The sequence below is a fragment of the Ruditapes philippinarum genome, unplaced genomic scaffold, assembly GCF_026571515.1.
Source record: "Ruditapes philippinarum isolate M1 unplaced genomic scaffold, ASM2657151v2 ctg613_1_1_1_1, whole genome shotgun sequence".
NCBI classification, from domain to species: Eukaryota; Metazoa; Mollusca; class Bivalvia; order Venerida; family Veneridae; genus Ruditapes; species Ruditapes philippinarum.
This window is the reverse complement of record NW_026856642.1, coordinates 232,416-247,097: the sequence shown is the minus strand read 5'-3', so window position 1 is coordinate 247,097 and position 14,682 is coordinate 232,416. Positions and strand designations below refer to the sequence as shown.

General features: G+C 32.1%; 1 protein-coding gene across 1 annotated transcript; it reads left to right on the top strand.

The window, feature by feature from the left end:
* Positions 1-718: 718 nt before the first annotated feature.
* On the top strand, positions 719-13,951 carry LOC132747204 (neuroendocrine convertase 1-like). Its single transcript, XM_060736535.1, has 12 exons — positions 719-831; positions 3,307-3,344; positions 4,605-4,681; positions 5,519-5,607; positions 7,094-7,266; positions 8,122-8,334; positions 8,884-8,984; positions 9,451-9,690; positions 10,449-10,606; positions 11,861-11,994; positions 12,734-12,877; positions 13,811-13,951. Exons 1-12 carry the CDS (start codon positions 786-788, stop codon positions 13,883-13,885), a joined length of 1,488 nt encoding a protein of 495 aa, XP_060592518.1. The 5' UTR covers positions 719-785; the 3' UTR covers positions 13,886-13,951.
* Positions 13,952-14,682: the final 731 nt, after the last annotated feature.

The following is a 14,682-nucleotide window of genomic DNA, read 5'->3' as shown; positions in this document are numbered from 1 at the left end:
CCACAGTGTTACATTCCTATAGCAAGACGCATAGCAATGTTCGTAAAACGTTAAAGAATTAATTTTTGTGCCAAAACGACTGGCAAACATTGCCTTGCAATGATACATAATAACACAAATAAACAATCTTTAACAAATCCTCCAAAAACTAAATTGTGTAAAATCACATCATAATTGATTTATCTGTATTAATAAAATTTCTTGAGAAAAGAAAATGGAAATCTGGAAGACTAATATGACAAGATAGAAAATGTTGATTGAAGGTTTTTATTGTGTGTTGTTAATATAAGCAATCGTCTACGCCCCATAGCACCGGCTTCAGCAAAACTCGGCACACAAATATGATGTCTTTGTTTTAGAATTTAGCGACATCTGCATTATATGATGCTACTTTTTGTGCTATCTGCATACAATTTTCACCCTTTTTAATTTGCACATTATCAATGCCACTAACATTCCATGTAGTTTACCAAAAGGAGGTCAAAATATGCAAAAATAGCCCTTACTGCGTTAGTAACGAGTAGAAATATAGATATAATTACTGGAAAAAAAATCAGCCATTAATCGCACAATTTATGTCAATTATTACTGGAAGCTGGAATTTTTTACTTTTCCTAAAATCTTAGTACATTTTTCTCAAACTTGATTTTATTGAAATATTTTGGCTCATCTGGAGGCATGCAGCTTTAAATATAAATGGTTATCTTTTTCTGTTTCAGATTGATACACGAGAGGGAAATACTGACCTCCCTAAGCTCGATCTGAACGTTCTTGCGGCTTGGAAGATGGGTGTAACTGGTAAAGGCGTTGTCGTGACTGTACTTGATGATGGTAATAAAAACTAATTTCTACGTTACGTCTTAACCTCATCTTTTCATCATTGCGTCTTTTAATGCATGCTGGGATTTGGTATAAAATCGCCATCATATTTTTAGGGAATATTAACACTAAACATCTGTAACTCAACTTTAAATTTGACCTCCGAATGACATGAAAGGAACGCAAATGTTTTACCGAGAAAGATATGTCCAAAAAGACGATTGTAAAAAAACTCATAACAATACTAAAACATTCCTGACGAAATTAAATTGCCGCTTGCCCCTCTTTGAATTTGCTAGAATGATGCTGCGACAAATGATGCAAATAATTTTTTTAACTTTTTCCATAGTGCAACATGAATGTCTTAGTTTGATTCAAGCATTCGCTAACTGTAGTCTTTAAAAACATTACACTCTTTGCTAAGTACTGGTTGGTTCCAGGAACGGACTCGAGAGTGTGTCTATAAGCTTATAGCTTCCTACACAACCGAACTCAAATAAATTCTGTATAAACCAAATGTAGTCTTTGTTGAAAGACATTTTATAATACTTGTAGCATCCCTTTTCATTGAATAATCGTGACTGTTATATATAAATTGTAAACACGACTGCTGTCAATTCTTGAATCTTTTTTTTTAGCCTTGCGGTCCTGAATATATATGAAACCACCGTTTGTATAGGGCAAAATCTTTTATAACTAACAATATGAAAGGAAAAAAAAGAGTCACGTGCTCTAAGCATATACGTTTTGAATAAAAACACATGTTTTCTTTTGATATAAAATAGCATTGATATTTCAGCCATCTTTCCTGGAAACGACAGAAAATAATGAACGTTCGGATGACATTATTATATGACCAAACCTTTATATGTGTCATCCTACTAATGCAATTGTAGAACATTTATAAACATATAAAAAAACACTGTTCCACCTACGTTGGTTCCGAGCCAGGTAAACAAGATTGTCTCTTTTAATATACTTTGTGTACTCTGCATAGAAATTTGCAAAGATAAATTAATATTGAGATCTAGTTTCAAAGACAAAAAGACTTAGAAGTTTCAACTTGAGAAACCGTTATAAAGATAATTAACTTTTGTGACGGCGTTTTAAATACCATTGGTGTATTATTGCAGGTTTTATAAAGTTACAGTAATTAAAGGTAATCGTGCAAAGAACGAAATGAAGATAGATAGACGTGGGTGTAACGGTTAATCTTTTTGAAATTAAGGTCTTCTTATTTCTTATCATTTAACAAATGCCATATACATTGTTTTCTTAACCTTCACCACTCCTATTACCCAGTTTAATACAGAGTACGAAAAAAAGCGAGTACGAACTATTGCGTACTTGCCGAAAGGCTAAATATTAAGACACAGCTTTCGTCACGTTATTTTGCATTGATAGCAATACCGCACAACAACAGCATAAACAACATAATATAATGCATCGCAATATAATAATGCAACACAAGAATGCAACAAAACAATATATTACATGACAACCATACATACCACAAAACAACACAATTTTACAACACACCAATACATAACTATACAACACAACAATATAATATCACAAAACAACACAATAATACAACACAACTTTACACCACACCATTGACCAGTACATTACAGTACAACACAACAATGCAATAAAACAAAAACCAATATAACACAACAAAATAAAACAAGGAAATCATACAACACGACGATACGTTATAATACAACACAGCTCTTCAAAAATACCCTACAAAACACCACTCCAATACAATACAAGACAATATAGTACAATATAATAAACAATACAGGTACAATACTTAATTCAATACATGACAATATAACAAAAAATACAATAGTGCGTAACTGTAGGGTTGGATATGACAAGGTGCTACAAAATATAAACTTTTCCTTTTTTATTCAATAAAATTCGATAATATCACCCAAAAAAAAGGCAAAAATAAAATGACTGTTGTCATACAAGATAAAAACACACTTGATAAATAAATCGTGGTGATAAAAACATGTTCAAAACATGTTCAAGAAGGAAGACATATTACATGAAAGGTTAACGCGTCGGACTAGTAATCTAATGATCGCTAGTCGCATGGGTTCAAACCTCGTTATATAGGGGCAAGTCGTTGTGTCCGTAAACAAGAAATTTTGCACTCGTTGCCTAGTACTGGTTGGTTCCAGGAACAGATTCGAAAATGTTTCTATAAGCTTATAGTTTCCTACACATTCGAGCTAAAGAAATTTATGTATAAACAAAACATGTTAAAACATGAAAATTCAATCTTTGAGTTAACACAGATATACTCAATAAGGCAACACAAACATACGTAAAACATTTTAATCTTTTTATTTGGGATAAAACTTGAGCGGATGTCGGACGGGCACATTATCTGTTTTGACCTTCATCTAGATATGTTGAATAATTACCTTACTTTTTATGTTATTGCTTTATTTCTTGTTCTGCTTATTTTGCCAGGGATAGAGCATACACACGATGATCTCCAAAAGAATTACGTAAGTCATATTTTATTTATTTGTTTGTACATATAGTTTGCCTCAAAGTGAATTTATATATAAAAGAAGATTTCTGTTCTAAGCATTTGCTATAGCATATCTCTAACAATAGCGCACGTTTGTAAGAATTGTGACAATTGGTTGGCTTTTGATTCTTATCAATAAATACATTTAAATGAATTTCGTTAAAAAGGTCTAATTAAAAAATACATGGTCGGCGTCAGTTTGGTTTGGCGTGACTTAAGGTAAGATCCCCCTAATGGGTACTGTAAGGAACTGTAAAATTTACAACATAGGTCACTTATATGTCTTAAAAGTCATAGAGGGCACCTGTATGCACAATTTAAACAAAGTTTACCGTATGGTTTACGAGTTATGGACATTTTTATAACCTAAAGCTTGGTTATTAAAAGAATTCTTTTTATAGAAATGAAGAAACTCTAAACAATTAATGATATCATCTGTATGAAAAACGTTTTCCAATTTATCATAGTTATGAAACAAAAAATAACATTCAGCTTACAATCTACAAAAAAGCAAAATCTTTGTTTCTAGTCAAAATTTATGAAATATGCAAGAAAATGTTTCCCCTTCCCCACCCATTTTAAACATTTGTTTTACCATTTTCCTACTTATATAGAGAGCCTAATTTAAAAAAAAAATCCCTAAAAATTGCCGAATTGAGGTTGTTTCAAAGTTTCCCTAAATTTTCTCACAAGTATATTGGTTGATCTTGTAAAATATTAAATACTTTTACCATCTAGCTTTTATTTAATTAGACTTTGAAAATATCAGGTACCGTATTTTTCATTCGGTTTAGCATTAGTTAGCAAATAGATACCCATATTAATTACATTAATAAAATTAAAACCTTTTTTCTTCCCGAAAGGTTTAATAAGAGACACGTCAAAATGTTAAAAGAAAGAAAAAAGGGAGAAAAAGTTGACACTTGAAGGTTTAACCCACGCCCTTCAGTTTCAATGCAGACGACATTAATTCTAGCCTCAATGCAAGGGATCTTACCTTAAGGAAGGTGTGAAGAAAGTAGAATGCTAGAGATCTAGAAAACATATTACATCTTAGAATATACGCATGGCAAAATATGTTCTTTTATATTAGGACATATTTGGTTATTGTTAAGAATGCACATGTCCTATAATAATTTACTTTACATAAAATACACTTTTTAAATATAGAATACACTTGCCTAAATTTAGAAGTCACGTGATTGAGTTGACCATGTACATTGTGTAATTTCAGGACCCTGCAGCAAGTTATGATTTAAATGGAAACGATGAAGATCCATTCCCCAGATACGATCCTACCAATGAAAACAAGTATGTGACCTATGATATTAGATGTTGCTTTTAAAAGTTCAAGTTAATCTAGGCATTCAATGATAAAGAGACAAAAATATGACTTCATTGATTAGAATGGATCATATCAGGTGCCTGTTCGTGCCTGAAATAATGCACGGAAGGGAAATGAGGTTTTCCTCCACCAGTAAAGCTCGCAATATGACCTATACTGTGTCGATGTGACGTACCCCCCCCCCCCCACAAAAAAAAAAAAAAAGAAAAGAAAAAAAAGAATATGCATCAAACGGACAATGGAGTAAAGCTGTTCAAATTTAATTCAGTACTCTTCAAACTGAGCTTTTTAAAAATTGTAAATTTTAACTGAATATTTCTTTCACAGAATATCTTTTAAGCATAAGCCACAGAATATAATGTAAGCAAATAACATAGATTTAATTTTACTCTCAATACTTTTGTATCTACAGTGTTATAAAGTAGGAAATTTGGTAAACTTAAAGCAGCTTGCATTAAGATTCATTGTTATTTTCACGAACATTTTAAAACTGTATTGAAATTAAAACATTGTCAAGTGAACAAAGATTGAAATTTACACACTTCAGACGACACTTGATATTTACCAAAAGTACAAAACATAGTTCAGAATATGCAAAAATAACCCTTATTGCGTTAGTCACGCAGTAGACATAAGGTAATAACTAATAACTACTGTAAAATCTGTCATGAATTGCTTATAATGTGTAATTTTTTCTTAAATTATGAGTAATTAACTTTTCTTAAAAATTTTATTACGTAATTCTATAGTTTGATTTTTCTTGAGATATTTTTGGTCATATATCATATTGCTCTCGTTTACAGACATGGTACAAGGTGTGCCGGAGAAATTGCTATGGTAGAAAACAACGGTTTCTGTGGAGTAGGCGTGGCCTATAATTCAAAAATCGGAGGTTTGTATTCCAAACAATTCTCAAAGTACAAAACTTTTTTTTCAGTATGAAAAGTATGGTGGCATATTTCTGCCACCAGATAACCTGATAATTAACTAGTTAATTAAGAGGTTAACTAGTTACGTAACTAGTTAACTCTTAATTACTAGTCTATTATCAGTTAAATTAGCTACTAAGTTATCTTAATTAATATTGTTATCAGGTATCTGTGCAAATATGCACCATGAAAAGTGATAAAAAATTATTTTTCACTTCAATATAGCACAGACAGAATTGATTTGATGCCAAGAAGGGTTCTTTCTTCTAGACTGGTTTGGGATTGTATTTGTCATTTTTAATTGAACATGTATATCAATCTAAAAAATGAAGAAAAAGTATCACAAGTGACCCCAAGTTTATCTGTTTAAAGAGGTTAAAAGATTAAGATATTTCTTCAGACAACTTAAGGTTACAAATAAATTATGGCCGAGTGGTTAATGTGTCGGGCTAGTAACCTAACGATCGCTTATTTGTGTGGGTTCAAACCCCGTCAAGGGGTGAGCCGTTGTTTCCTTTGAGGGGAAAGACTGTACAGTCATTGCTCAGTACTGGTTAGTCCAGGAACGGATTCGAAAGTGGGTATATAAGCTATAAGATTTCTACACAATCAAACTAGTATAATTTCTGTATTAACCAAATATATGGGAGATATAAATATTTCGTTCCATATCAATACAAAGTTGTAAAAATGTATGTTTGGTATGAAGATAGTACAAAAAATGTGAGTCTTCTTTTATCACATAGCTGTGTCGTTTTTGCGACTTCGTAAAAATGGTATTGCACGGCCGTGCATCTATTTTGACGTGACGTCATTTGCATCCTATAAACATAGAGTTAATTAATGTTAGCGTTATACTATAGGCGCGTCATCTTTTCACTTCAAACGGTCTTTATTTTTGGTATGTGATGAAAAGAATATTAAATTCGTCTAATATCATTACTAAATTTATTGAACGAGAGAGGCCAGAGGCTCGCATAATAAATTTTTATTCAACTCGTTCAAAAAATTCAGTAATAAAGTTACAATTATTCAATATCCTCTATGTATGCCCTTACTTTCTTTGATTTGGTCTATAAGGAAAGGTCTGTGAGATACATGATCCGATTTTACATATATTTATATAGCAAATAATGAAGTGGTCTTGAACAAAATATTCATCCCTGTATCATAAAAATTTATACTAAATTACTTATAACACTAGACCTCTATCAACATTTTTTAAGCAATATTTTATAAGAATATCCAAATGATGCATTTCTGTTGTTGTTGTTGTTTTTTTTTTTATCAATATTCGAAATACTTATATTATGGAAAATGTGCCCATTGCAGACCAATCCACTTTGATAATGTGAAGAATTGGTTACAGGTGATTTTATAACTCCAAGTGCTAGTGCTGATATAACTAACTATGTTGATGTAGGTAAGTTTATATTTGGATTATTTCAGGTGTAAGGATGCTGGATGGAACTGTGACAGACCAACTAGAAGGGGAAGCAATCGCGTTCAATCACGAATATGTAGATGTATACAGCGCTAGCTGGGGACCCAATGATGATGGGAAAACCGTTGAAGGCCCAGGCAAACTGGCACAAGAGGCATTTTTAAAAGGTATCACAAAGGTAAGAACTGATTAATCCTTATGTGACTTGTTTTATATTCTTGCATATCAGACAGGATTATCTACCGTTTACACCGGTGCCAGAAACCCTGTCTTACAGTCCCGAAATGACGTCATTGTCTCGCACCTTTAGGAATGAGTTGCGTTCTAAGGATGACGTCATTTTACCGTTGTGAATGAAGTTGTGAGTTAAGAAAAAAATGCCTAATGAGAATATCAGTTTTCGTAATTTCTGTTCTGAAAATAATTGATAAAGAATCAAACACCGGCTGACGGTAAGACGGAAATATCTAGCTCTCGGGTAACTGTTTAGCGGAAACTCGGCAAAGCCTCGTTACCGCCGTAAACAATTACCCTCGATCTTGATATTCCGGTCTGTACCGGCACCCAGTGTAAGATTCTTATAAAGTGTAACCTCTGCACAACGGGCATCTGCAGAGAAATTACCTCTTTATATTAACAGTACTTATCAGTTCTTGCCAAAGAAAGACTTCACAATAATTTGAGTCTCTCTAGAGAAACACCTGTTAACAACAGTTGCAATCTTTGTCTCTCAAAGAATTTTGCTGTCCAGAAATCGTAATGTACCAACAATTAGTCAATTTGAAAACTCGTTTCCCGCAATTTTTGTCTCCTATAAACTCTGCTGCTCTGGAGTATGTAGTTGTACTGTATCAGCAATAAGTCGATTTTGAAAACTCTTTATGACCAGTTTAAGTTCTTTGTTAGGCATTTTTAAGGGAGTTTATGCTAAACAGAGTTTTTTTTACTCATGTCTAAACAAATAACAGCTTAACCAACTTCATATGCAATTTAAGCAACAAATACATTAACGCGTATTCCTATGATATCTTAGGGACGTGGCGGGAAAGGAGTTATCTACTCGTGGGCGTCCGGAAATGGAGGTGGTCTGGGAGATAACTGCGACTGTGATGGCTACACCGGAAGTATATACACAATTTCAATCAGTAGTGCCTCGCAAAAACAACTCACTCCTTGGTATGCGGAAAAATGCGCGTCAACATTGGCTACAGCATATTCTAGTGGTGCTTATAATGATCAACGAATTGTGAGTACAGTCGCTATAACACTTCTGATCATCTCAAGGTCACATGATCTAAAATTATGTTACCTCTAATGTCACGTGATCAGCACTTTTTTATGTTGTAATGAAGGTTGTTACCACACTTAAGTAAAATTTTATATATGTATATAATAAATGTAATTATGCTTCTTACTTTTAATTATGCTTTCGGTAATATCTTTACAAAAAATGCTTTTTGGAACTTACAATTTTGATAAATCTTCATTTGAGCATGATATTTATGATATAAAACTATAAAAAATGAGTAACAAGATCTTTAAGATCACATGATCCCTTAAATAGAAGTTGTCCTACTTTGAAAAATCATCAATATCAATATGCTATAATTTAATTTAAATGTTTACAAAATTGGTATTTTCTTAGCTAGAAGCTATGTTTATTATGTCATCGTTATGCAAGCATTGCTAACATTTCTATTTGTATTGAAAACATAGAAAAAACATGTTTTTGCATTTTAACATGTTTTACGTCGGTTGAGTATCTTTTTTAAAGATATTTATTGTTTCCATTCAGACCAGTACAGATCTGCATAATCAATGTACACAAGGGCATACCGGAACTTCCGCCGCGGCACCATTGGCTGCTGGGATATTTGCCCTCGTTCTGGAGGCAAAGTAAGAGGGCATTTTGATTCATTTCTAGAAGGGAAAAACCTGTATCTGTTACAATCGTATAATATTTATAGTCTTAAGAGCAAACATCAAATACCTTTGATGTTAAATGTTTTGTAAATGGTTGAAAGAGGTTATATCACGGTATTTGTAGCCGTTTAACCAGCTAGCTTACGTAACGTCGGTTGTTCTACTCAGGTGCCCGTTCGTGCCTGAAATAATGAACGGAAGGTCACCTGAGTTCTTCCTCCACCAGTAAAGCTGGAACGTCGCCCTATGACCTATACTGTGTCGATGTGGCGTAAAACCCAATCAAACAAACAAAATTGTAGCAGTTTAACAAGAAGTTGCAAACACATTTCAAAATCATTACAATTGTTGTCGGATGATACATATAGCAAGATGTCATTTAATATATACATTTTTATCTCTAAACATGATAATATAACTTTATGTTTGTATATTACAGTCCAAATGTCACGTGGAGAGATATGCAACACATTGTTGTTTGGACGGCAGAATATTCTTCATTAAAAGATAACCAAGGATGGAAAAAGAATGCCGCTGGTTTTTGGGTAAATTCTGCATTCGGCTTCGGACTTTTAAACGCTGTGGAAATGATAAAGTTAGCAAATCCCGGAACGTGGAAGACTGTACCTGAGAAATCCATATGTAGTGTAGTGACGTCATTGAATTCCAATTTACCACAGTGAGTAATGGCTTCACATGATATATTGTTGTTTTTATTGCTTCTGAGGGATCAACTTTTTTTCAATATTTTAATACTTCACAACAGCAGGTGTCAAGTGCTGTCTGGCAGTGGTACAAAGTTGCTCCGTACTTCAATTCAGAGTTGTTCTATTTTCTTCTTTTCGGGATCGTTGATCGTAGTCCGTTTATGTTTGAAAATTGAATCAATACCGATTTAGCCGGTGCTAGGGGGCATGAGAGATTTTGCATGAACAGACTATATCAAACCAGTCCTTTTGGGATCATTGATTTAAGCGCGTTAGTGTTGAAAATAGAATACTGATTTTAAAAGCCGGTGCTAGGGGGTGTACTTTTACATTATATATTGCATAGACAGACGCAGTAAAAACGAATCAGTAAAATATGTAAAGGAATTAAAGTAACACAACAGTTGTCATATAAAGATGTAAATGAAATTTCTATAAACATATAAACCTTTTGAACATCTTAAAATTAGATTATTTTCCGTGGCACTCGATCTTTTGCTAACAATATTTTCAAAGAATTTATGATGGTTTGTTTTTATGGGTAGCATTGACCTGTGATTGACTGCTTTGCCTTTAACATAGAGATCTAGCCCTTTTATTGCACTGTGAAGTAAGTACTTATGAGCCCAGGAAACCGGGTCTCTTGTTTTAAACAAGCCGAGCATTTTCTTCTTATGTATAGAAAAAAAAAGAATTTTGTTTACCCATCAACATTTTGTTTTACATGCAGAAATTTAAGCAGTGGTAAAGAACTTGAAATCCAGATGACGACGGACGGGTGTGAAGGCCAGGAAAATGAGATCAACTATCTCGAGCACGTACAGCTCGTGCTATCTATGAGCTATACCAAACGAGGAGCTCTTTCGATTGACTTGTTTAACCCTTCAGGTATAATTCTCTATATTTCTACTTTAAAATATACCCAGTGAATTCCATATAATCTTTTCTTGAGATTTTTTCTTTTCTTTCACTTGATAAACAATGTTTCTTCTCAGTTAATGGGCACCGTTTTTTTCTCAGATGATGTATAAAGTCATTTTTCATACTGAAAGTAAACAATAGTTTTTTGTATAATAAACAATGCTTTTCTAAGATGAAAAATAAATGTTTTCCTTAGATAATAAACAGTACTTTTAGACAGATATTAAACATTTTGTTTTTGTTTTCCTTAGATGATAAATATTGTTTTCGGAAGATGATAAATGAGGTTTTTCCTTAAATTATAAACAATAGTTTCTTCTGAATAATAACACTGTTTTCCCTCAGATTATAAATAAAATCCCCAGATTATAAGCAATGTATTTTCCTTGAGTTGTGTACAAAGTATTTTTTCCTCAGATGATAAACAATCTTTATACTTATCTGATAATGTTTCCTCAGATTATAAACGCTATATCAGATATAAAAACATGTAAATTAATACTTAATAAAGTAATAAAGATAAACATAATGTTTTTCCTAAGATGATAAACTAAATTTCTGATGATCCTTCAGTAATCAACAATGTTTTCCCTTGCTGATAAACATTATTTTCCTCAGAAGATTCACTTAATTTTTTTCCACATATGTTCATTTTGTTATATTAAATGCTTTTTCCCCAGATGATAAACATTATTTTCCTCAGATGATAAACTGTGTCTGTTTATCCACATGTAATGATTTCATACTGTTTTTTATCACATACCCGCGCCGATTTTGCGAGTTCGTAAAAATGGTATTGCACGACTGTGCATATATGTTGCCGTGACGTCATTTGCGTTATATAAATAAAACGCTAAATGTAAGCGTTGTACTATAGGCGCGTCAATGAAAATGGTTCTTTATCACTTCAAACGGTCTTTTATTTTGGTATGTGATTACTCGAATATTAAATTCGTGTAATTTCATTACTAAATTTATTGAACTCGTTGAATAAAATAATTTTTAGCTCGCCAGAGGCTCGCATAATATAATTTTATTCAACTCGTTCAATAAATTCAGTATTGAATCTACACTCATTCAATATCCTTTATATATTACACAGAAACAAAAATATGATTTTGTTATTTCATAAACGTGATTTTTTTCTGATCAAGACTAAATGTCGAAAACTAAGGAAAATGTTTGTTTTTATTGAACTGGTTATATATTCATATATCATAGGGAACGTTACAATGTTGTTGTCAGAAAGGAGCAGTGACGAGAATACGGATGGTTTTGATGAATGGACCTTCATGTCAGTACACAGCTGGGGTGAAAACCCTCAAGGAAATTGGAGACTTCAAATTAGAGATAGGGTAAGAAAATTTATTTTGTATTTTTATTTATTTGTTATTTTTTATAATTAATTAATTTATTAATTTATTTATTTTATTTATTTATTTATATATTTCATGCTGTTCATTTCGTATTACATTTTTATTTATTTCATGTAATCATTCATATTATTATTATTTTGTTTCATTCATTCATTCATTCATTCATTCATTCATTCATTCATTCATTCATTCATTCATTCATTCATTCATTCATTTATTTATTTATTTATTTATTTATTTCATAATAATAATAAACTTGCCTTGCGCACTGTCCTATTTTTGTTTGGGCTCCTTGCCACTGGTTCTTGTTGCTAGGTCGTTTAGGAGTTACGTTCATTGAACACCGCCTTTCCTTGTTGATCTTGTTATATCATATTTTACGGTTTCATATAAACGAAAATACCAAAAACACGAACTGGTTACAAAACTTTGATTTCATAAATTGAAAATAAAAATAAACTTATACATGTACGTATATTAATAATTTAGATTCACAGTTGCTGCATTTTTTCACTGAATTATAAGAATCCATCAAAATCAAAGACAATAATATTTTTGGCAGTCTGGCATGCCTAGGCAGCGGTTTGTATACAAATTGACTGCGATACCGGCGGGGCCCGGTGTATTCCGAAAGAAAAACTGTAGGAAATTAAATACATAAATACTTTGATTTTTTACCAGATATTAAATTAACTTGTATGTTGTATTTCAATTTAAGAATGGAAGTCACTTCAAAGGGGTCGTGAAATCAGTGAAACTTATTCTCCATGGTACAAGAGAACAGCCAGATCACGTGCGAAAATCGCCTGGCGGCAGACGACAATATAACCATCATTATAATGACGTATATGTAGAAAGAAGGGTAATATTTTGCATTGAATATAAAATAGTAAAGTAGTTTCCGATCAAAACAATATTATTTTTTCTCAGGATTTTAAAGTAGGAAAATAACTTGTATTCTTAAAAGTGTCCATAAAATATGTCTGAACAACTCTGACTTTGAAAAAAATGCACTCATAAATTTATTTTATTATGTTTACAAATGTAATAATGAATAATCATAATTCTAAACAGTCACGTGACTTAGTGATGTATGAACATATTCATATTCATTAAAAAAAATCAGGGCTGACATGAAAATCTGACAAAAGCATACAGTGTAAACCACTTTAAGCGGAGACTTTTTTTTTGCTTATCGGCAGTTAGTGTTATACTAGTATTATGGTAGATAATCGAATGTGACGAATTTGCCGTGCTTATGTTCCATTCTTACTTGCAGTTAGCCTAATGACGTCATATGTGACATTATTGTACTTTTTTTCTCAGCTTGCGGAGAAATTGATAAAATTACTGGTTAGTTATCCTGAGAAATGACCAAAATGTTTAATTTGCCGTTAAACGATAAAACTAACCAACCAACCAACCTTTCAACCGCGGATAATTCGCAACAAAGCGTAGTCTGTGTTTAAAACAAACAAAACCAAACCAAAACAAACAAATCATAGCCAAAACCAAACAAACAGAAAAAGAAGAATCCAAAACCAACCAAAATATAAACAAAACAAGCAAAACATAGCCAAACCCAAACAAACAGTAAAAATAAAAAAAATAAAATCAACCAAAACATAAGCAAAACAAACAAAACAGAAAAACAAACAAACAAACAAAACAAAAACTAAACTAAACAGACGGAAAAAACACAACCAAAATATTACCAAAACAACAGAAATCAAAAATCAGAAAAGCAAATAAACAATTGCAAACCTTACTTGAAATAGTACTTTTATTATTTCAGATTAATAAAGAGAGGATGGACGAACTAGCAGACGATCTCGCTAAGTTACGTGAGGCTATCAGCAGAAGTTTGTAAAAGAACTGCGTCTACTTAACCAAGATTATACCATTACAAAGCTCAATTAAACTTATTAAAATCCAATTTTTATTCTACTCTATTTTTCTTAACGGTTTACCACATAGTTTTGTATTTAAATGATTCATTTATTTTTTTGCAAGGACAAAAGAATAAACTTATCTTAAAATACACCTAGAGCTACATTAAATTAAAAAAAAACACATAAGTACATTTTTATTTGCTCAAGTTTTTTGCCTGAAATTCTGTAGTTTTTGTTGATGTTGTGTGTTTTTCGTCAGTGCTAAAATAGCTGACGGTGGAAAATACAAAGAGAGAAAAAAAACACAAAGTAATTAACTAATTATAGTACATTCTCCTTTAAATATTATTTATTTTCAACTGAACCAAAACTGTATCTTCAATTCATGGTACTAATTAATTGGTTTAACCCTGAACAATCTAAATAGCTTAAATGGACTTGTCCATCTTTCAATCTTGACAAAACCATTGATCATTTTATGGAATGTGCATTGACTGAGAAGCGAACATTGCAGACCATGATCAGACGACAAAGACGTCACGTGACGGCTGACCTTGGTCTGCACTGGTCGCATAAATAGACTCTGTTGCCGCCAGAAGTCTAGAGTTGAATAAATTAATGTGGTTTAAACGAAATATGTGTTCTCTGTTATATTAGAAGCATTTGAATGTTTCACCTTCCATTTTCATAAAAATCTATTTTGATGTGTTTCATTATACAAACAATTTGAAACAAAATAAGTAAAAAGAACCAAAATAATTATGTTTGTTTTACC